At 41.4% G+C, this 24392-nt stretch overlaps 1 protein-coding gene and 1 long non-coding RNA gene across 4 annotated transcripts in view; one reads left to right on the forward strand and one right to left on the reverse strand.

Moving 5' to 3' along the window:
* The window catches only part of LOC107133160 (uncharacterized), a 39377-nt gene extending 17130 nt beyond the window's left edge, over positions 1-22247 (reverse strand). For both annotated transcript variants that reach the window (XR_009490655.1, XR_009490654.1), the window contains exon 1: positions 21869-22247. This is a non-coding gene — a long non-coding RNA (uncharacterized lncRNA). The remainder of the gene's footprint in view (positions 1-21868) is intronic.
* CRTAM (cytotoxic and regulatory T cell molecule) overlaps positions 17246-24392 on the forward strand; it is a 28842-nt gene continuing 21695 nt past the window's right edge. The window contains exon 1 of one of the 2 annotated variants that reach the window (XM_005216063.5): positions 17246-17446. Coding sequence is in view for 1 of the 2 variants with exons in the window: in NM_001105457.1 (NP_001098927.1) it covers positions 17291-17336 (46 nt within the window). In the remaining variant the exon portion in view is untranslated. 2 annotated transcript variants of the gene reach the window in all.

The raw sequence follows: 24392 nt of genomic DNA on the forward strand, positions 1-24392 counted from the left end.
AGCTGACTGCAGCTTCTTGCTACGGTCCTACCCTCTTGCTTCTGTCTGTGAAATGGAGAGAGAAAGCATTTTTGCTCTCCAAAGCACTTTTGGACTCAGGAGGAAGATAAGATGCACGTGTTAAGCATTCAATTGTAGGCGCAACAAACTTGCAAAACATCAAGTGACTTGGAGTGACTCGTGTTGTAGCCTAACAAGCCACAGCACTTCTGAATCATTTGCGATTTGCTCGCCTTTGCCCCAAGAGTCTAGACCGTGTTAACCGGTTAAGGATGTTGACATTTTCAAAAGATGTATGTCAGATACATCCTTTGAGTCAGCAAGAAGCTCATTCTTGTGCAATATGGACATCTTTCCAAACCATACCAAGGGTCAGGTCATCATACACTCGCAGTACATGTCGACCAGAACATCCACAAACATGTCCATCACAGCCAGGGATGTACTGCGAAGTCAGGGAATGAACTTAAATGATGACAGTCACGACCACACTGCTGCTTGTGCTGTCGTGTTAGTTCGTCTGTTTTGCTATGATAATTTAAAATAGGTAGGTAGGGCTACTTGAGGAAAGTTGGGAGCTACCACATCCTGTGGTAGCTCATCACACCTGCTTCCTGAATTTAGAGGGAGTTTATTTAAAAGAAAAATAAACGACAATCAAACCAAAACATCAGTTATTGATGCCTAGTTAATTGTGTGACTAGCTGACTGTCGACGGTAGCAGACAGTGGTCTGGCACGGTGTAGTTCACTCTGTAGGATATACCTGCAAAATGAAATCCCAGCCCTTTGAAGAGAGCATTCATGTAAAACAGATCAGTGTATATTGTAGCATTAAATAAGCTTCAAAACCCAAATGCAGAAAACACATGGTATATAAAAACAGATCTGCGCTCCCATTTGAAACCAGAATTTGATGATCCTTGAAAACAGGAGGAAGTGAAAGGATGCTGGCTACGCATGTTAATTAGCAAGAGGATCACTGTTGGGTTTAAGTCACTTAGAGAAAGATGTCATGAATTTTATATTTTAAGAAACAAACCTTGATTTCTTCCAGCACTGCACACTGATCCATCTTCTGGATCTAGAAGTAACTGTGCTGACATGATTGATTACAAGTTTCAGCTCAAAACGGGGGAAGTACATTACAGGTGTTAAGAGAAAAGTCCCATTATGGCCAGTCCTTCTTTTATTTGTACTGAGGTAAGTCCACTGTCACCAGATCTATAATGTTTATTAGATTCTCCACAAATTTTCATGGACTTTCAGTGCTCAGAATGATGCTTGAACATCTCATCTCCGATTTCCTTGAAAAGTGTAGCAGTGTGTGCTGGGCAGCATCTGTACTTATACAGAAGACAGTTCAGAACTTACCCTCTCTCTCCCTCTCTGTGGACTTAGGCCTTTGATGACCTGTTAGGTGGTTTAGGTGGGCTGCAGTCCTATGTGTGAGCAAAGGAAGGCAGAAATCTGAAATAATTTTCTGAATAATTTTAGGTGGAAAACCTTGAGTGAAAGAGTTAATTCCTCTGAGGACCCAGATTGTTGATCAGAATGGCCTGAATGATCTCAATTCACATGAAATTCTCCTTTTCCACATTTACCTACTTGAAAAACTAAACTCAGACGACCCTATTTGAGAAATTCTTTGGAAATTACATTGCATCTATGTATATAAGAAAGAGAAAAGACAACTGTATTATGTGATTTCATATCCATTTAAAATTCTCAGTTGCTGTCTATCACAACTCAAAGTTCAGGCTGGTTCTTTTTGATCTGAGGCTGATGCTTATTAACAAATATTTTGGGGAGTTAGAAAGGAGGAAGGGGAGATGGAAGGAAATGCTAGACAGAAGCAGCAAATGGTTGCTTGTAAGAGGAATTTTTTTTTTTTTTTTTAATGTAGAAAGTTATCTGAAATAGACAGATGAAATTAAAGGATTTAATCTGGGCTTGAAAGTCTGAAACAGTCGGCTGCTCTCACACGTGTGCCACATCATCCCGCTGACAACCCAGTATTATTCACAGATAGACTTTGGTTTCAGTGATTTTAAAATGCCACGTTGATTCCTCTGTGGACTAGAATAATTGGCACATTTTAATGCACAAGCTGGGGTTTCATTTTCCCAGGCTCCTTCTCTCTCACTGCAATGGTAGCTAGGAGCACATTCCTTCACCCTAGCAAGGAGTTCAGAATACAGTGTTTTCCATTACATTTAGATTCATAGAATCTGAATGGCTGATTAAATGGCCATCTGATGGCTGAAAGAGAGGGTATTTTTCACCCTGTATTGAAAGGCTTGGAGGAGTTTCTAGTTTTTATTTTCATTATACTTTAACCAAAGAATTATTTTAAAGTAACCTTATATTTGAAAGATGATTTTGCAAAAAAATAAAATAAAAATAAAAAATATCTTCTGGAGTGATGTCAGTTTGGTAAATCACTGTTTTCTTGCATTTTAGGCTGATGTGGTCGTTTTCCTGTCAGTGGAATCTGAAATGCATATAGATTGTCATCCAGTTGTGCTTAGTATTATCATAAATGTATCTTTTCCACTCAACTAGCTGTGTTCATATTAAACCAAGTCTCTTATTTCAGTCACCTACTGTCATCGGGACTAATTGAAAAACTACAGTCAGAGAAGTTCCTATCTCGTTGCCTTTGTAGAAAGGCAGCCCTATGTGATCAACGGGGAGGCATTCCACGTAACCTAGGCACTCAGCAACTCCAGTGTTTAATTTGAAAGCAGTGATGAATTGCTCTTTTGAATATACTCTTAAGTCACGCGTGTGTCAGAATACAGATGAACCCCCTTTAATTTTCGCAGGCAGTCACAACTGTGCTGTGTCTGCACCAACTCCTCAGATAATGCGGCTCAGGGTTATTTGCATTTAAATTGTAGTCCTGCATGCGCGTGTGAAGGCTCAGAGATGCCAGGAGGGCTGCCTCCCCAGGAGGGGTGTGATCTGCAGAGGAGGGTGGGGAAAGAGCAACTTAGTATCTGTGCTGTTTAGCTTAAAGTTCACTTTAGAAAGGTGATGCGGGATATTTTGTTAGTGATGGCAGATGCTTTTCATGTTTAAACTTAGGATTAAAATTGGATCTGCCTCTTTAATACGTCAACATATTGAATTTTCCTAGGGAAGTGACTGGCTATAACAAAACTTTAAGGGAAGGGAGGAAAAACCTCTGTGCAGAGGAAATAACTTGATTTTTAAATACATATAATATTTTGTTCAGTGTATGTAGGCTTAAAATTATGATGATGGATAGTCAAACTTAATATATAATCAGTTCTTACAATGGTTTTATACTGAACCATTTAGTTGCCATTACACAGAAATTTGAATTTTACAACTGCTCAACTATTCTTGGACTCTGTACAGGATACATATATATATACATATACATATATGTATGTATGTATAATGGGAAACATGTACTGGTTGTTCCTTTGGTTACCACTCAAGATGGGAACAGCACCCTGAAGCATTTTGGTTACACAAAGACCATTCTAAACCTGCTGTTAGGGGAGGTGTATTGATTTCTTTCTCCTTTATAAGGCTATTGTATCATTAATTCTCTGTGTGATTCAGGTGTATTTATTTGTGACAAGGCTTTGTAATTATAAAAAAGGGAACCCACACCTGACTGTATTGCCAGCTCCCTTGTAAACTACCTGTGGCGTCTCGTTTCCTGGTCGCGTGCTCGTCCTCTCCTCAACACAGCTCTGGCACCATTGTAATTAGTTCATCCACCCCATTAGCATCTCCATTTAAGTGGTTCCCAGATGATTTAATAAAGAGAAACTGTGTCCTCAGTCGATCCAGAGCAGTCTTATATTACATTGAGTGGTCTCTTCTCCTACCATGTCTTCAGATGTTACTATGGTCATTATTATTTCATCAGTGTCCATTAACAACTTATTGACCAAAGGCGTTTTATTAATAATATGTCTCATTGCCCAGAGACGTTTCAATACGCACTGACATAACAAACCGCCAACCACAGGTGTTAGTTTCTACAAAATCCCCCCTGATCAATAGTGTTTTAAGAGTGAGACCCCTCCCTCAGAGGACCAGAGGACCACTTGCTGCTGATGGAAACGAAGAGGATGCTCCAACAGCATCGTGGGCCTCCGGTCCCTTCTGGTTGGGCATCTGTCTGAGACATCCTGGCTGAAGAGGTGAAATGCCATCCAGGAGTGAAAGAGTGAGCTCGAAAACGCTTCCTCTGCCCCACATGCAAGCCTTCATCCCTCAACACTACCCATCTGGAGGAGGGGTACCAGGAACAATGCAAAGAGAAAGAATTTGGGTAAGAGAGAGGGCAATTCCAGTTCAACTGGGTTCCACACTATTAAAAGCCACAGACCCCATTTCTGAAGTCATGATCATCATATCAATCATAATTGAGTTTCTCTGCTCAGACGCTCAGTCGTGTCCAACTCTCTGCGACCCCATGGACTGTAGCCTGCCAGATTCCTCTGTCCATGGGATTTCCCAGGCAAGAATACTGGAGTGGGTTGCCATTTCCTCCTCCAGGGGATCTTCCCAACCCAGGGATCAAACCCACATCTCTTAACATCTCCTGCACTGGCAAGTGGATTCTTTTATCACTAGCTCCACCTGGAAAGTAATGATATGTTGAGCTAATAGGTTTTAAAATAAGCCATATATGCAAACTCATACCCAGAACATGAGCACAGGTTTCACTGGCACCACCAGGACTACCCCAGCAGGGTAGGGGACTTAACAGCTAGTGTTCATAGCTGACAGAAGACCAAGGTATGGTTCACTTTGCGGCTGGTTCTTGGCTTTTCTCTGCCTCAGAGATTCCCAAGCCCACTTTGCCCTTTCATGATATGTGTGAAGGCTGCCTGTACATCCACAGAAAATCATTGTGCTTTGGATTTAAGCTGAAATCAGCAAAAAGGCCTTTTTTTTTTTTTTTTTTAAGTTGTTTGAGGACCAAAAAGCTATCTCCCTTTGGAAGAAACAGAATACATCATTTTGCCGAAATAAACATGGAAAACCCAGATGGCTTGCTCCTGGCCATGAAAGGATGCCAAGATTTAGGTAGCCTGCTGGTTGTCATTGTATTGATGGAACAATCTGGAAAGTCTTTGTATCAGTGGAGAGGAACTTGATATTGTACCACAGAAGAAGCCCAAATTCCAGAGTCAGATAGAGCTGGGTTCTGATCCTGCCTCAGCTTCTTTTTAGGTCCCTTAAACTCATTTCACCTGTAAAAGTGGGCATATAATAATTCTTTATAGCATATAAGCATACTTATGCATGCATGAGCTACTAACTCCAGTATTCTTGGGCTTTCCCTTGTGGTTCAGCTGGTAAAGAATCCGCCTGCAATACGGAAGACCTGGGTTTGATCCCTGGGTTGGGAAGATCCCCTGGAGATGGGAAAGGTTACCCACTCCAGTATTCTGGCCTAGAGAATTCCATGCACTGCACAGTCCATGGGGTCGCAAAGAGTCTGACACAAGTGAGCGACTTTCACTTTCACTTCACTATGCGTGCATGCTAAATCACTTAAGTCATGACCAACTCTTTGCAACTCCATGGACTAGCCTGCCGGGTCCCTCTGTCCATGGGATTCTCCAGGCAAGAATACTGGAGTGGGTTGCCATTTCCTCCAGGGGAGCTTCCTGACCCAGGGATTGAACCCATGTCTTTTAAGTCTCCTGCATTGGCAGGCAGGTTCTTTACCACTAGCGCCACCTGAGTGTCAAATGGGATAATATAAAATACCTAATACTACATGATAATAATGAAATCACTTCTGCCAAGGCCAAGGTAAAATCACAGATCTAGCCATTCCTCTTGTCTATGGGGAATATGAGGGACAAGGAATAAAAATGGCCTCATTCATATTGATGTCACTTTCCTATTTGCCCCATAATTTAGCTCCTGTAGTAAAAAGAGTAAAAAGTGGGTGTGCTGCTTGAATTCTGTGATTTGTCCAAGAGGCTGCCCTAATGATTTCTATTTGTATAACTGTTGATAATTTTAAAAGCACACTCTCATTTGATCTGAAAAATGATTTTACAAGGTAAGTGAGATCAGGTATTATTAACTTGTATGAGAAAAGATACTGATGGACCTAGAGATTGTCATACTGAATGAAGTACGTCAGAGAAGAATATCATGTGGCATCTGTTACATGCAGAATCTAAAAAGAAATGATAAAAGTGAATTTATATACGAAACAGGAAGAGACTCACAGACTTTCAGAATAAACTTATGCTTGCTGGCGGGGAGGAGGGGGGAAGAGATAAGGAGTTTGGGATGGACACGTACACACTATTTAAAATGGATAACCAACAAGGACCTACTGTATCGCACAGGGATCTCTGCTCAGTGTTATGTGCCAGCCTGGATGGGAGGGGAGTGCGGGGGAGAATGGATACAAGTATATGTATGACTGAGCCCCTTCACTGTTCACGTGAAACTATCACAACACTGTTAATCGGCTATACTCCAATATAAAATAGTATTTCTAAAAACAGTAGTGCAAAAATGAAAAGAAATATTAAGATACTAAGATCCTGAGGTAGTGAACTTATCCTTCACTCTACAGCACTGACTGAATGCAACGTTCCTAGCAGGTGGTGAACATGAAGTACCTTCACGAGCATGGCAGGAAGTGGGCAAAAATGAGGCTGGAGAGCAGGGCAGACCCAGAAACAGGGTCGTGTATACCAGGGCTCGGCAAAGCATGGCCCACAAGCAGAATCTGGCCCACAGCCTGCATCTGTCATAAGAATGTCTTTACAAATTTAAGTGGTTGAAAAGCATCAAAAGAATTAGATGTGAAAAGATACATGAACTCCTATGTGCACAGCAGCACTGTTTACAATAGCCAAAACATGGAAACAAGCTAAATGTCCACTGGCAGATTCATGATAAACACGGGGTGCATACACACAATGGAATACGACTCGGCCATTAAAAAGAAGACAATGCCATTTGCAGCAACACGGATGCAACTAGAGATTGTCATACTAAGTGGAGTCAGTCAGAAAGACAAACACCATATAATACCACTTATATGTGGAATCTAAAAGATGGCACGGATGAACCCACAAAACAGAAACAGACTCACAGACATAGAGAGCCGACTTGTGGTTGCCAAGCAGGGTGAGGGGAGGGACGGACTGGGAATTTGGGGTTAGTAAGTGCAAAGCATTATATTTAGAATGGATAAACAACATCCTACTGCATAGCACAGGGAACTATATCCAGTCTCCTGGGATAAATCACAATGGAAAAGAATATTAAAAAAGAAAATATATATATGTAAAACGAATCATTCTGCTGTTACAGCAGAGATTGGCAAAACAATGTAAATCAACTATACTTCAATTAAAAAAAATATTATGTCAGGGCATAACTCTATAACTGTAGGATAGCCAAATTCCAGTGCCCACAATAAAGTTTTATTGGCAACAGCCATGTTCACAGGTTGGCATATTACTTATGGCTGCTTCCTGGACACAAGGGAAGAGGTGAGTATAAGAGGACACAAGACCCACAAAGTCCAAAATCTTTGCTACTTGGTGCTTTACAGAAAAATTTGCCCGCCTCTGCTGTGGACCAAGATGAAGCATTTGGATTTTGTTCTAAGCCCAGAATCCAGCACAGAAACCATTCCCAATGCATAACAAATGAGTAGATCGGTGATGTCCAGTAGCTGGTAAAGTGACAGCCAGCATTCTTGGGGGGCTGATCTCTATCAGGCAGTTTTCTAGGTACTTTACCTGTGTTGTTGTTCAGTCGCTAAGTCGTGTCTGACTCTTGCGACCCCATGGACTACAGGCCGCCAATCTCCTCTGTCCGTGGAATCCTCCAGGCAAGAAAACTGGAGTGGGTTGCCATTTCCTTCTCCAGGGGATCTTCCCGACCCAGAGACTGAACCGAGGTCTCCTGCATTAGCATGCAGATTCTTTACTACTGAGTCACCAGGGAAGCCCTATCTTACCTGTGTAAATGTCTTTAATCTTCTCAACAACCCTATTCCAGATACTATTTTTGTTCCCAATTTACAAAAGAGGAAGGTGAGTCTTAGAATCAACAACCTGCCCAAAGTCACATAGCTGGATTTGCCGGATCTGAGATCCCAGGCATTTTCAGCCTGGTTCCAGAGCCTGGGCAAATAGTTTTGAAATATTTTTGAAACAAATCTTAAGGAAACTATCTCAGAACCCTAAGGCACCTGGTGAATACTTGGATTCCTCAGAACACTGCTCTCATCCAACCCCCCTGTTTGCACATGAAGACACCAAGGGAAGTCATTTGTTCTGGGAGATCTGTGAACTAAGACCAGAAGCTGGCGCGTGCTGCTCTGCGGTCCGTTCCCCCAAACCACAGTTTCCTTCTGAAACTGGCTCTTACTTGGGTTCTGTTTTCAGAATGATCCGTTTGATTACATTAAGTTGTAGGCAGAAGCCTTAAGAACGAAAGCTGAGCTGGTCCTTTCCAAGTGCATCTCGGTTGCTTTGGTTCCCATGGGGATGAAATGCAGCCCCAGTCCCCCGAGGTCTGCAGATTTATGGAGCATCTTCAATGTGCTGCCCTGCTGGCCACATTGGATTCTGATTCAGACCTCCCAGTCACCTTATCCTGTGATTATTCTCCCCAGTTTACAGATGAGGATGCTGATTCCAAGAATCAAGTAGTCTTCTCGGGGCTACATGGCTGCTAGTGACAGGATCCAGGTGAAAAGTCCGGGTCTATCTGCCTCCTGCCCCCTTATCCCGCTAAGCTTTGCTGCTCCTGCTGCTGCTAAGTCGCTTCAGCCGTGTCCGACTCTGTGTGACCCCATAGACAGCAGCCCACCAGGCTCCCCTGTCCCTGGGATTCTCCAGGCAAGAACACTGGAGTGGGTTGCCATTTCCTTCTCCAATGAATGAAAGTGAAAAGTGAAAGTGAAGTCGCTCAGTCATGTCCGACTCTTAGTGACCCCCTCGATTGCAGCCCACCAGACTCCTCCGTCCATGGATTTTCCAGGCAAGAGTACTGGAGTGGGGTGCCATTGCCTTCTCTGTTGCTGCTCCTAGGAAGCCCTTTTCTCAATCAGTAACCAGTTATAGGGACTTTGCTAACGATCCAGCAGTTAAGACTTCATCTGCAGGGGGTGCAGGTTCGATCCCTGGTCTGGGAGCTAAGATCCCACATGCCTCGTGACCAAAACATAAGACAGAAACAATATTGCAACAAATTCAACAAAGACTTTAAAACTGGTCCACATCAACAAATTATTAAAAGGAAAATAACTAGTTGTAGAGGCTGCTGCTCTGGTTTAGAAACTCCCCAAGCACTCCACGTCAATGACAGTACTTGAAGAATCCAGACAGAGCGTGATGGGGCATCCCGTATCTGCAGGGAAATGCAAGTCAGGTCTCATCTCTGGGCCTGGCATTGGGAAAGGCCACGGATTTGTCACAGGAGCCATGAAAGGTCAAGAAGAAAGTTTAGGCCCCTCTTGTAATTGCACCAAAAACCCCAGAGACTTCTACACATGGGGAAATCCCCTGTCTTTTCTGACCCTTCAAATAGTCCATCTTTCACCTACTTGATAAATCTTTTCAGATTTTTTTTTTCTTCCTGACAACCTAGGCTGACCAGGATGATGATGTTTATTTCTCTCAAATCTGTCCCCCAACACCCCCACCCTATCGAATGCTACTTCCTATGAATACAAAACCATATTATGGGGATTTCATAAAACGCAGATCAAAGTGACAAACGGGCTTTTGGCGCTGAGACCTCCCACACACAAAGTGGTCAGTAGACACTTTTCCATTAGAAAATAATAGGTAAATGGTCACTCCTTGACCACCATGCTCCAACCTCACCTTTTCCCTCCACTCCTAAGCAGCCACAGCTTGCTACCTTCCCCTGCTGAGCCCCCTGTGGGTTGCAGGCTGAAGTGAGGGTGTTGAGAGTGGGAGGGATGATGCAAACCACAAGGGCATGTCACTCAGAGTCTGCCTTGCAGCGTTTCCCCCACGGACCATCTGTCATCTCTGAGTCCAGTGGACTATTGTGACATTTCTCAAGGTTGGCGACCGGTTGATAGCACATCCGGGGATGAATACAGTTACATTCATCATCTTCCAGAGGACAATTTAAAGTAAAATCTTTAATGCTCTGAAAAGTTGTAAGACAAACATCCTTTCAGGCTCAGAGAAAAAGAGCAGTGTTTCTATCTCAAATAGAGGATTCAGTCTTCCTTTCCTTCACTCGCTCATTTGACAACCTATTTCAGATGCTTGAGATGGAGATTTGTGTGCTGGGGTTTATAGCCGTGGCCTCAGGACAACACTTGTTAAAGAAGCGAGATGAGGCAGAGAGAGACACTGAGCTCGGGTGATGGCAACAAAGGTCTCAGCCAACCCTGATCCTGAAGGGAGCTCTGGAGCTGGACCATTTCTCTTTAGAGTTGCTCCACCTGCAGGCAAGGGCACAAAACCTTTCAGCCCCTCTCAGGGGGCCCTTGGAGGAGGTAATGGCTTAGATAAAATGGTTCTCTGCACTGGAGGCAATTCTCAGAGAAGGACCCACCTAACATGTCCCAGCCTCTGGGGAATGGAGGGGGAATCTGGGGAGCTCTCCTGAGTGTACACTCCAGGTACCAACTAAGGACCAGCATTTACTTAACACCTCTTGCTAACCTTGAACTTTTTCTGTAAATTGGAAGATTATCACAAAAAGCCAGTGTGGTTCCTCTTATTTTAAAGTTTTGCTACAACTGATTCAATTTAATAATCAATTATTTAGCCTATCTCATGGTAAACAAACCAGAAGTCCACCTCCAGGTGAGTGGGCAAGCTGGTAAATTCATATCATGAACTACTACCCAGTCATAGAAAGGAATGAACCCTCCATACATTATTTTGAGATGAACAGTGACAGAAAGCAGATCAGTAGTTGTTGAAGAGGGGAGATAGAGAGGGACAAGAGAGAGGATTACAACAGGCAGGAGGAAACTTTTGGGGGTGCTGGATATGTTCACTGTTTTGATAGTGATGATGATTTAATAGGTATATGCATATGTTGACATTTATCAAATTGTCCGTTTTAAATATAGACAATTCATTATGTCAATTATATCTCAATAACACTGTTAAAAAGATTCCTATGATCTTTGACTAAACAACAAAGCTACAGTAATCAAAACAGTACAGTACTGGCTCATGAATAAATGAAACAAAGCAGAAAGCTCAGAAATAAACCCACACACTTATGGCCGGTTTATATATGATAAAGCATGCAAGAATATACAATGGAGAAAAGACAGTCTCTCCAATAAGTGACACGGGAAAAACTGGACAGCTACATCAAAAGAATGGAACTAGAACATTTTCTAATATCATATTCAAAAATAAACTCAAAGTGGGAGAAGAAAGACCTAAATGTCAGACCATATACTATAAAACTCTTAGAGGAAAAAATAAGCAGAACACTCTTTGACATAAATGGCAAAAAATATTTTTTGGATCCATCTCCTAGAGTAATGAAAATGAAAATAAACAAATGGGACCCAATTAAACTTTAAAAGTTTTGGCACAGTAAAGCAAGCCGTTCAAAAATGAAAAGACAACCTATGACCTGGAAGAAAATATTTGCAAATGATGCAAGCAACAAAGGATTGTTTTCCAAAATATATCAATACAAAAGCTCACACTGCTCAGTATCTAAAAAACAAACAACCCAATCAAAAAACGGGTAGAAGACCTAAATAGACATTTCTTCAAAGAAGACATACAGGGAGACAACAGGCACATGAAAAGATGCTCAGTGTTGCTAATTATTAGAGAAGACGATTCACCTCACACAGGTCAGAATGGCCACCATCAGAAAGTTGACAAATAAATGCTAGACAGACTGTAGAGAAAAGGCAACCCTTCCATACTGTTGGTGGGAGTGCAAATTGGTGCAGCCACTATGGAGAAAAGTATGGAAGTTCCTTTAAAAACTAAAAATAGAGCTACCATATGATACTGCAATCCCACTCCTGGGCGTGTATCTGGAGAAAATAATGGTTCGAAAGGAAATGTACCCCAGTGTTCACTGCAGCACTGTTTACAACAGCCAAGACAAGGCAACAACTAAATGTCCACTGACAGATGAATGGATAAGATCTAGTATGCTAAAAAGAAACTATCATGGGGGCAAAGAAAGTGGAGAATCAATTTTCCCCTCCCTGGGAGAGCAGAGGATAACAACAGCTAACTCATATAGTATTTACTGCGCGCACTCAGTCGCGTCCCACTCTTTGTGACCCCATGCACTGTAGCCCACCAGACTCCTCTGTCCATGGGATTTCCCAGGCAAGAATACTGGAGTGGGTTGCCATTTCCTCCTCCACGGGATCTTCCTGACCCAGGGATCGAACCCGTATCTCCTGCATTAGCAGGCAGATTCTTCAGCACTATTCCATTCACTGTGTGTACTCAGCCGCTTCAGTCACATCCAGCTCTTCTGCAACCCTATGGACTGTAGCCCCCCAGGCTCCTCTGTCCATGGGATTCTCCAGGCAAGACTACTGGAGTGGGTTGCCATGCCCTCCTCCAGGGGATCTTCCTGATGCAGGGATTGAACACACCTCTCTTATGTCATCTGCATTGGCAGGCGGCTTCTTTACCACCAGCACCACCTGGGAACCTCTACACATCCTTTAACTCTCACATCAACCATGGGCGTGAGTGCTGTCATTCTACCCATTTCCCAGATAAGAAAACTTCAGGCTTTGATTCCAGAGAGATGGTTCCAGAGTCCATATTCTTAAACACTAATTACTATTCCTCTTTGAGAAGTGCTGGGCTTCAGAAGACAAATAGAATCTCCTCAGAAACACAAGGTCAGTTTAAGCAGATAGGGTAGTGTGAACTACAGCACTGTAAACTGTGAGCATGAAAATGTGCTGTGTGCTTGATCTAGGACAAGAATTGTCTACGGGTACATTTGGGGCAAGGGTGGAAAAGAAGGCTGAAACAGTAGATTGGGGCCAGAGTGTGAATGGCCTCGAACGACCTGCCAAACAATTTGTACTATAGCTTTCAGGCAAAAGGAAGCCGCTAAAAGCTTCAGAGCAGAAGAACAACATCAAATTTGTGTTTTGAAAGAGAATGAGGAAGTCGACCTGCCTACTGTGAAACAAACACCTGGCAAATTTCATGTGTCTCCATTCTCAAACAAAAGCCCATTTGATTCATGAATATTGTACTAAAACCACGTTACATCAACAGATTTGGGACAAACTGTGCTGTAGACTTAGGTTTCAATCTAAGAACTTCTTTTTTAAGATAGTGGAAGATTTTTTAATCAAAACACAAAAAGCACCAATCATAAGAAGAAAAAGTGACAAACTGGACAACATTAGAACTAAGGACCAGGACACTGCGCTGCCACAGCAGGGAGCACAGGCTCCATTCCAGGTTGGGGAATTAAGGGCCCACATGATGCGAAGTGTAGCCAAAAAAGAGAAAGAGGCTTTTAAGAGAGTAAAAATGTAAGCCACACACATGAAAACGTATTTCCAACACCTGTAACTGACAAAGAGCTTATTTCTAGAACATACAAAGAAGTTCCATCAAGTAAAAGGCAGACAATCCTATAAAGAAAATGGGGAAAAGACTCAAATGAATACGTCACAAAAAGGTTACCCAGGTGACTGCTGCTGCTGCTGCTAAGTCACTTCAGTCATGTCCGATTCTGTGCGACCCCATAAACAGCAGGGATTCTCCAGGCAAGAACACTGGAGTGGGTTGCCATTTCCTTCTCCAGTGCATGAAAGTGAAAAGTGAAAGTGAAGTCGTTCAGTCGTATCTGACTTTTCACGATCCCATGGACTGCAGCCTACCAGGCTCCTCCATCCATGGGATTTTCCAGGCAAGAGTACTGGAGTGGGATGCCATTGCCTTCTCCGACCCAGGTGACTATTAAACACAAAAAAGCTGTCAACCTCATTAGACATCAGAAAAATACAAACTAAAATTACAATAAAACAAAGAGCTGAAATTAAAAGACAAACATGGGTGATAAGGCAGAATAAAGAAACCCCCAAGGACTGCTGGAGGGAGAGTAAATTAACAGAACTTTATTTTTTTTTATTTAAATTTATTTATTTTACTTGGAGGCTAATTACTTTAAACAGAACTTTAAAGAGACTCATAATTCCTAGGAAAGTACCCAAACAAAATGTATGTGCTTGAGCTCCAAGGGCCATGACAAAAAATGTTGAGAGCTTTACTCTCAGTGACTCCGAAACTGGAAACAGCTGTAAATGTCCACAAAAGAAGAATAGACAAAAGTGACAAATTTATAAACTAGAATATTCTACAGCAATGAAAATGAGAGTACTATATCTACATGCAAGAGTGTGAATAAGTCTCAAAAACATAATATTGAATGAAAGAAGCCAAATACAGAAGAACACATGGTTTATGATTCCATTTATATAAGTTTCAAACACAGGCAAAACCATTTTTACAGTGTAAACATAAAGATATTATTAATCTTTGATTATCTTTGGGGAGGCAGGGAGGGTCTGATACAAGAGGGCTTCTGGGGTCCTTTGCTGTTGCTTAGTCACTAAGTCATGTAGGAATCTTTTCGACCCCATGGACTGTAGCCTGCCAGGCTCCTTTGTCCGTGGGAGTCTCCAGGCAACCAGGAAATGGGTTGCCATTTCCTTCTCCAGGGGATTTTTCTGACCCAGAGATCGAACCCATGTATCCTGCATTGGCAGGCAGATTCTTTACCACTGAGCCACCTGGGAAGCCCTAGCAATGTTCTATTTTTTGACCTGGGTTATGGTTATTCTCCGGTCACCTGAGTCTTGTATTCATTAAGTCATTTCTACCCACTTCTCCACATTTTACCTACAGAAAATGACAGAAAACCATGATTAAAAAAGAGAGAAGCAAAGTGACCCTTCTCCAGGACCTGAATTTAGTTCCAAAGAGGTCAAAGCTTTTTTTTCACCTGCTTAAAATGAGAACTTCCATGATGACACTTTTACTTTTGTTTCTTGTCAGTGATTTTTTTTTTTTTTTACCTCCTCTTAAATACATTCAAGTTAAATGACGAGCTCAAGATCTGAAAAGTCAAGCAGTAACTAAGTCCAGACCTGCTTCTGGCTTTATGAGAGCACATCTGACACCACTGTGTCAAGAGGAAAAATAAAGCCTTTTCCTCTTGTGCTCTGACAGGAAGGTTAGAAAATTCTATAGGGAATAGCATTCTTCTAGGTGAAAACAAGCATGAGAAACAACTAACTAGCCACAGGCAATTCACACCTTTGAAGGGAGGCCCTGAGACACCTTACAGCACTTCCCCTGGGCTTCCTTAACGGGGAGCAGATCAAGTGTCACTCCAAAGCAGAGACAAGACATTGGTGGGAAAACCAAATGCTTAGAGAGCCATGGAGCCATAGCAGGAAGAATGTGAAGTTCTGGAGGGAATCTTATGCAGGAGAAGGGGGCAGGAATCAGACCAAATACTCAACAGTCTTGGTTTGTACTCTCAGTTCCGCCACTGACTGTGTCACCTCAACCAAACCCTTCAATTCTCTATTTTGAAAAGTGGTACAGTGCAACCTGAGCACCAAAGAACTGCTGCTTTCAAACTGTGGTGCTGGAGAAGACTCTTGAGAGTCCCTTGGACAGCAAGGAGATCAAACTGGTCAATCCTAAAGGAAATCAACCCTGAATACTCATTGGAAGGACTGATGCTGAAGCTCTAGTACTTAGGCCTCCTGATGCAAAGAGCCGACTCATTGGAAAAGACCCTGATGCTGGGAAAGACGGAGGGCAAAAGAAGAAGAAGAGGGAGGCAGAGGATGATATGGTTGGATAGCCTCACTGACTCAATGGACATGAACTTGGGCAAACTCTGGGCAACAGTGAGGCACAGAGAAGCCTAGTGTGCTGCAGTCCATGGGGTCACAAAGAGTCAGACATGACTTAGCAACAGAACAACAATGCAATCTACTGATTCCCCACTTCTAGAAGCAAGTCCATACACTTCAATATATTCAACAAGGAGAACCTTCTATGGCCCTAGCCACACCAGCTAGTGGCAGAGATGGGGCTACTTCCCACATCTCTTGGTTTCAATTCCAGAAAACTCTCACCATCAGTGCTGCTCACACTTGCCTTCTGATACCTGGAGACCTTGTTAAATGTACCAGCAGCTACTCATTCCAGTGAAATTCTCATTAATCAGTCTGGAGTGGACCCTACCAGTCTGCATTTCTTAGCTGGTGGCCCAAGACATTTAAATCCTCAAACAATTTGAGAAACAGGACATTATATCCTAGTAAACTCCAAGCAAACTCAATTTTCTTTATTTTTATTCTCTTTCTGTCTGTTAAATTAGGGGAAATATTTGAAAGATGTTTTTGATGGATATAATGTTCCCCACCCAAACTATCAATACATTTAAGAATATTAACATTAATTTCAACTAGAACCAGTAAATATTATTTCCTTTACAATTCTCTAAACATTGCAGACTAACCTATTTTCTAAACATAAGTCTATTTGTATTGTGCTGTGTGTCCCTGAAAAAATGAAATAAAGTCTATCTCAATTCATCTGGTTAATGAGAATCAAATACCAAAATTGCATATCGTCGCCCCCACTATATCATATTCTCCTTAAACACAAGGCTTTATCTTTCATATCTGTTCATATCTTAGAGCAATACTTAACAAGATGGCTAGGTATGGATGGTGGATGAATGATGGAAGGGTAGGGGGGGTGAATGGATACATAGATTTTTTTAAAAATGAGTAAATATATGAATTAGTGAATTCTGCCCCCTGATAACTACAGGAAATTGTTGCCAGAGCTAGAAACAATCAGCAAATCTTGACTGATTTAAATTGTTTAATAAACTAGAAAAGTGAAAAGAAGTTGACATCACTACACAGGAACCTTTTCATTTCTCTCCCACCTCCTCGCTCTCCAAAAGCCCTCCAACTCACTGACTTATAAGGACTACCCACGTGCGGTAGAAAGATCTGTGCCACCAACACATCACTCAGCCGTCTCCACCATCGGGGTGACACATGTGGTTCCCTAAATGTTCCACCTGGAGGTATTTTGAGGGCAGCTAACTAAAAGGGGGCTTCCAGAGCCAACGGAGGAGGTGTGAGATGAGGTCACAGAGCCACTGCCTCCCTCTCTCAAGAGAAACCACTCTGCTCTATTTATTTCAGAACCCAGAGGAAGTCGACAAGTGTGACAACAGCAGAGCACAGCATGTGGTGGAGAGTTTGCAGCTTGCTGGCGTGGTTCCCCTTACAAGGTAAGGACTCAGAGCTCGTGTTTTTTTGATGCTCAGTTGACCTAATGTTTGGGCACATCTATCAGTCAGTCTACTGCTCTCATAGAGGACTGACTGCAGAAGCACCTCAGGTAAATCTCTCACTTTCCACATAAATCTCTCAGATTCCACTACGATTACACATTGGAGGGATGTTACAGGATGAATTGAATCTCATGTTCAATTGCTAAAGGGTCTACAGAAAGGGTCATTGTAGTGTGTGTCTCCGTGGAATCTGGGTTATGGCAAAGTGTAACTAACAAGCGTACTACTGTCTTTTAAGGGTATACCAGTTGAAAGAGCATCAGTTTGGCATTTTAAAACCTTTTTATTCTTTGGTCTTACTGTACAGCACAGGGAACGCTGCTCGAACTTATGTGGCAGCCTGGATGGGAGAGGGGTTTGGGGGAAATGGATACATGTATATGCATGGCTGAGTCCCTTTGCTGTCCAACTGAAACTATCACAACATTGCTAATTGGCTATACTCCAAAACAAAATAAAAGCTTAAAACAACAACAACAACAAAAAACCTCCTTGTTGTATAAGCCTGAGCCAAATAATTTCTCTGAAACAGTTTCTACATCTTGAAATTAAAATGATAATGATGTTTGATCTACCAAACCCTATTGTTATAAGGATCAAATTTCAATTGTAAAAGTACTTTGAAAATGGCAAAATGCTAGACAACCCTGAATTAGTTCGGAAATCATGATTCCAGTGAAAATCTTGTGCTTATTTTTTGAGTCACTTTACATTTCCTTATTATTTGCAAATGTGATTTTCAATGCTTAATTCTAATGTTACACTATGAACATTAAAGAAAGACACATAGTTCTTCTCAGCACAGGTTAAATCATTCCTACCCCAAAGTGGGGGCAGGATGTATTGTCCCTGAATCTCTGATTGCAACTTGTATCATTTTATTGCAAAGAAAATCACATATATACAGGGTTGCTTGTTTCCAAATATCGAATCTATAGTTATCTTCCAAGTGAAGCATCTCTCCTTCTAAATCTTCCTTCACCATAGAACTGCATCTGGAGAGTGTACCTTTTAAAACTAGATTTCCTTATGGCTACCAAAGGGGAAAGGGAGGAGGATGAATGAATTAGGAGTTTGGGATTAACATATTCACACTACTTTATATAAAACAGAATATCAACAAGGACTTACTATAGAACACAGAGAACTCTACCCAATATTCTGTAATAACCTATAGGGGGAAAGAATTTGATAAATATGTATAGCTGAATCATTCTGCTATACACCTGAAACCAACATAATATTGTAAATCAACTATACTCTTAATACAAAATAAAAATTAAATTAAAAAAAAAAAACTAGATTTCCTATTTTACACAGTATTCCAATTTCCTACTTTATACACTTCAATTAGTGCTCTCTTTTTTGGTCCCTGTACCCTGAGGCACTTAATAAAGATTCAATTTTGGTAATAAATAAGTTTCTTCAATAAGTGGCTTGAAGAAGAGCTAATGCATTCATAAAAAGTACATGTAAGTGGCTAAAATTAGAATGCTTTCTATTATTCCAAAATTTAAAGCCTTTAACTGACCTTCACTTTTTCAGTAGTCATTTTCTTTCAAAAATACCTCACAAAAATAATGTTTTAAATAAAAACTACAATAATTGTGCCCTAAAGTAAGCCAAAGATAAGTCTTTTAGAATATAAATTACTCAAGTACTGTTTATAAAGAAAGGGGAGAAATGTATTTATTGCATCATGTACAATGCTGGGTACTTTATGTTAATTTCATTTATCCTAGCCAAAAAAAAATGAGAGAGGTATTCATATCCCTAATTTATATATGATAAAATTGAGGTTACAAGAAGTTAGAAAACCTGCTAGTAACTAACAATGTAAATATCAGCAGAGCACATAGTAAAAGTACTATCTCAAGAAAGTTTTCAGGGAGAGTGTATGAATTGGACTGTGATAGAAAATATATTTCTTGATGTGGTTCAAAAGTTTGAAAGCCAGTGATTTGCACAATATGGAAGATTCATTATTGAAAAATCCTCAACTGAAAACTCATCCAAAGGGGGCCATCCAGAGGGCATCTAGGGTCAATCGTATCTGAGAACCAGTTGCCCACTGTGTGTGTGCTGTGTGTTCAGTCCCTTCAGGCGTGTCTGACTCTTTACAACCCTGTGGACTGTAGCCCACCAGGCTCCTGTGTCTATGGGATTCTCCAGGCTAGAATACTGAAGTGGGTTGCCATGCCCTCCTCCAGGAGATCTTCCCAACCTGGGGATCGAACCTGTGTCTGCCTGTGTCTCCTGCATTGCAGGTGGATTCTTTACCCACTGAGCCACCTGGGAAGCCGACTCTAACCTAATCTTACTCATGCCCATCAGGGTCCCAAACAGGATAGGAGCTGACCATGCTGCTTTCTTATCAGCAAAAAGGCAGGAAATCATCAGTTTGGGCAATATAAATTGCCAGCTGTTTTTAGCTAATTGAATTATGGGAAGATCATGACACCTTCTTTTACTGCACAACTTCCATGGGTGCCAAAAACTTAAAGACCAAAAAAAAAAAAAAAAAAAGACCTATAATCTTGGAACCTGCCCTCTTTTCAGGATTCCTACTGGCAGCCCCTAGGGTGGGTCAAATACAGTAAGAATGGAGAATTTTTCAAAATTCATCCCATTTTCCTATATTGTGGATGATGAAAACCCACCAATTTGCACCCTCTATTCTGGTCATTTCATGGAGAGTAGGATGCATGAGCCACTCTAGTTGCAGATGGAGTAAGGTCCTCTCAATATTTCCTTTGACCAGGAAAGAGTCATCCATTTACTGACATGTTGAGACAAGATTCTTTAAAGCTATACTGGAAATCATTCAATTTTGACAAAATGTGATTCATTTTCACACATAATCTTCTCTATTGAGTCTATCTAAAGAATAACAATGATGCCTTTTTGTAATGATCTGAATCCAAGCATGTTTTGCCTGCTAACCTCAAAAGGGGAACACAAATAAGGCTCTGATCTGAGATTTAACTCATTGTGTGTCTCTGATTCTAACTTAGCTCCAGCCTTTATTATTTAATGTAAAGTGAGCATCCTATTAATATATTAGTGAATATACATTTACTCATATTTAGCCATTGATTGAACAAATACTTAAAATCTGAGATTGTGCTCAGCCCTGGGAATACAAACAACTTTTGTATGAGGAGTTTGTAATCTATCCACAAGAGACATACTCGCAACTGAAAAAGTGATGTGTGAAGTGCTGTTAAGAAAAGTCTATTTGAAGCCTTCGGGGATCTGGAGGAGAGAGGAGGTCACTGAAGGGGAGAGAGAAGCGAAAGGCCAGTTGAGTTGGGCAGGTTTGACAAAAGTGGTGTAATTTGACTTAAGTCTTGAAGGAGCTAAGAAAGGCATTCGAGGCTGAGAACAGCATGGACAAAGGGAAATGATCTTCTTGAGTCCAAAATTTCTGGAGTTTGCAGGTGGCCATTTACATGGGGCACCTGAAAGGGAGTATCAGCAAATAGAACTGGAGAAGATAGAGGGTCCAATTATCTGAAATACTGGCCTGATTCATATAAGCAGTGGGAGCCACAGCAAATATTCTAATGAAGGGATTGATTTAATTTGTATATTTTATATGTAGTTTTTTTTTAAGAATCTGAGTTTTTATTTTTAATTTTTGGCCGAACTGCAAAATCCCACGGCTTGTGGGATGTGGGATCTTAGTTCCCTGACCAGAGATGGAGCTTGGGCCCTTGGTAGTGGGTGTGCAGAGTCCTAACCACTGGACCACAAGGGAATTTCCTTTCATTGTAATGCTGAAGCAGATGAAAAATGGTAAGTTAGAGGGAGCAGAGGCTAGAAGGAGGTTACTGCAACGGTCCAAGAGAAAAACAATGCAGGCAGTGATAGTAGGGAAAAAGAAAAGAGGAATGAATTGATTCAAGAGATGTTTTGGAGAGGGAAGAGGCTGGGGTGCCTCTCAGATACCTGGCATGCAGTGGCTTGGGATGACAGTGATGACAACAAAGAAATGCTGGAATGGAGCAGGTGGTATCTGTTGCAATTCAATAATTGGGCTATAAGAAAAAGAATCTTTGCCTTTCTTCAATCTGCCATGATGACCTATAGTAGGGTGGATACACTGCAACTCCCCAAACCTTGAGAAAAACCAAGGACTCTTAGGAACCATGCAAATTTCATCTACAGGTGCTCTGGTAGGTGGTTATGACTGCTGCTTGCCCTTCAGCTTCAGAGTCAGTCACGTGTGCTTTGGTGTGATGCTATTCCACTCCTAGAACAATTGGCTCACGGGATGGAGGGTGGAGATGATGGTGAAGGTCATACGTTCCCTTTCTACATATAAACCAACCACACAGACACAATCTATAGCCTTAGACTTAACTAGTGACCTCATGACACATGGCAGTACATGGATGGATGAACCCAGTCACGAAGATAATGACCAAGCCCAGAAGTCAATAATCCACTCAATAAACACGACCTACCAGTAGTACGTGGTGACCTCCTAGGAGAGACATCACAGTGATTCATTGCCAAGCTCAGGATGTCCAGCATTTGGGAGTCACATCAGAGAACTCTGAAGACTGACAGAGAGAACTAGCAAGTAGGCACAGGGCACTTGCTGTCTACGCTAGAAATGCTAAGGTGAATACGAATATAATATAAATGTTTTTAGAGCCTGCAGGGGAGGAAGTGGTGAGCTAAGAAGATACCCCACACCCAATCCCTTTGACAAAGAAGGTGAAAGTTTGACTCTAAACTTGGGTGAAAAAAAGATTTTAAAGACAAATTCCACTGTAGTTTTCAATAGCAGCAAGAGCATCATGGGGAACTTTTTTCTTAGAAGATGTGGCATCAAAACTCAGGTACCACTGTCCTTCTCTTCTACTCTTTGACATGACTTAGACACATTAGCCAATATTTTTAAGTACCGCAGCTGAAGCAGTGTGGTGCAGTGGCTTCTCACTGAGCTAGTCTTCCTTTCTACAATGATTTCCTGTCTCTGAATCAAACATGGGGTCTACATGACAACATTGCAAGAGAAACAGGCTTAGGAAGTCAAATGCAAGGCTAGGAGCCAAGAGCAGAGGAAATGACTGGTGTTCTAAGCCTCAGATGCAGTCCTTTCCATCTGGAACTCGGTACCTCTTCTGTGGTCAGCAGCCTGACCCTGACATCTCAACAGCAAGAGCAAACACTCATCTTGAGAGATAGAATTCTTTGCCATATGCTAAAACACCATACTACATTTTCATACAATTTTTAAGACACTGTAAGGATTAAATGACATGATTTAATTCATAAGCACACATTCCCAAGAAAAAGACAATGATATATACACCTTTAAAATGGGAGACATTTATCCATAAACAGAGTGCACATAAATCTCACCTCTCCCTTCTCCCCCAGTGTGGGCTTCCTGTCTAAGACAATCATTTTATCAAAGGTAAGAACATTGGCAAAGCCTCTGAGTGTTAACTTCTTGCCCAAAGGATGAAATCAGGGGATGTTGCTTAACATTAGTTTTTATCCTATCATATATTTCTGTAGGAACTGTCCTCCTCTCTGTCAATATTCTTATGAACAACAGGAGAGCAAAGATAGCTATCCATTGCCTGTGTTACAGTGTCATCATGAAAGCTGGCATTAGACCATTACTTGCCAAGCTTGCACTGTGACAGTTTCTGTTAAGAAAGAATTGTAGATAAATATAAAGTACAGTCACTGCCCTCTTGCAGCTTCAATCTGTGGGAAGCAAGATCATGCACAAGGGCTAGAGATAAAGCAAGAATCGTATAATGGAATGATACAGAACAAGTTGGTCTAGACTCAGATTCTTGGCTCAAGAGTTGCTTACCCTTAGAAGAAATTCCATTGTCATTTCAATGCATTTCTACTATTATCCTTATTACCCAATCATGGGTTGATTTTATAGATGAGAATATTTCCAAATGACCTGCCTAAGCAGAATTCTGGCCTATGCCTCAATGGTTTTTTTTGAAAACAATCTCTTTTTATTGAATCCTTGTTGTTCATTATAGTATTGGCTGATGATATGAGTATTTTTCCATCAGGACTCAAGCTAACTCTTTTCCCATGAAAGTCAATAAGAATACAATAATTTTGGGTGATTATTGCTGGAGGCTAGGTTGAAATTAATGACTTCAAAATGGAACAAACTAAAAAGTCTGTAACAGTTAATTCCCAGAGCTCTTCAATGTGCTTTTCCTAATACTTGAAATTTATCACAAGGAAATAAAGTCATTTCTTTTTCCTTTTTTTTTAACAGCTAATATGATACAATAAAATTCATTGCATTTGCTATTCATATTTTATAACCCCATGGTATTCTTCTGTTTATAGACATGTTTTGTACTTTCATTAAGAATTTTTTCATCCTCAGGAAAAAGAATTCTTTAATTTTAAAGTTGAAAAAATAACAAATGGCAATAAATGTGCCAAATCAGCAGTAAAGCCAATTTATTCTTCTATCAATTTCTTCTTTGGGAGGATAACTTTGCAGCTGCTTAGAACTATTGTTTCTCATTCTCTGGGGGTTATGATTTGGGGAAATTACAGACTCTTACATGTGCCCAGGAAAGCGCTGCTGTGGAATATTAGATCAGAAGAGATCCAAGAACATCCACTCTCTGGTGGAGAAGCTCTTCCACCCCAGGGGCTTACCTACTCCCCAGGAAGAGCAGCTCTGTAATTCACAAGAGCCCCAGAGGACATAACATTCTTTCTTAGACTCTGAAACCCACTCCCCATCAACTGTACTTGAAAACACGAGTCAGCCTTTTTATAAACAGAGGCCAGAAAAGCTGAATTTTCTGGGCTCTCATCACTTAGGTAGTCCGACCCAGTTATACAAGCATGGGCTTAGACACCCACAGACCTGGGCACCGATGCCATCTTGAGGACCTCTGTGACCTTGAACCTGTACTGCCTCATCATCAAGTGAGCAAAACCACTCTTCCTTTAGAGCAGGGCCACCCAAACTCTGGG

The sequence above is a fragment of the Bos taurus genome, chromosome 15 (genome assembly GCF_002263795.3).
Source record: "Bos taurus isolate L1 Dominette 01449 registration number 42190680 breed Hereford chromosome 15, ARS-UCD2.0, whole genome shotgun sequence".
Classification (NCBI taxonomy): domain Eukaryota; kingdom Metazoa; phylum Chordata; class Mammalia; order Artiodactyla; family Bovidae; genus Bos; species Bos taurus.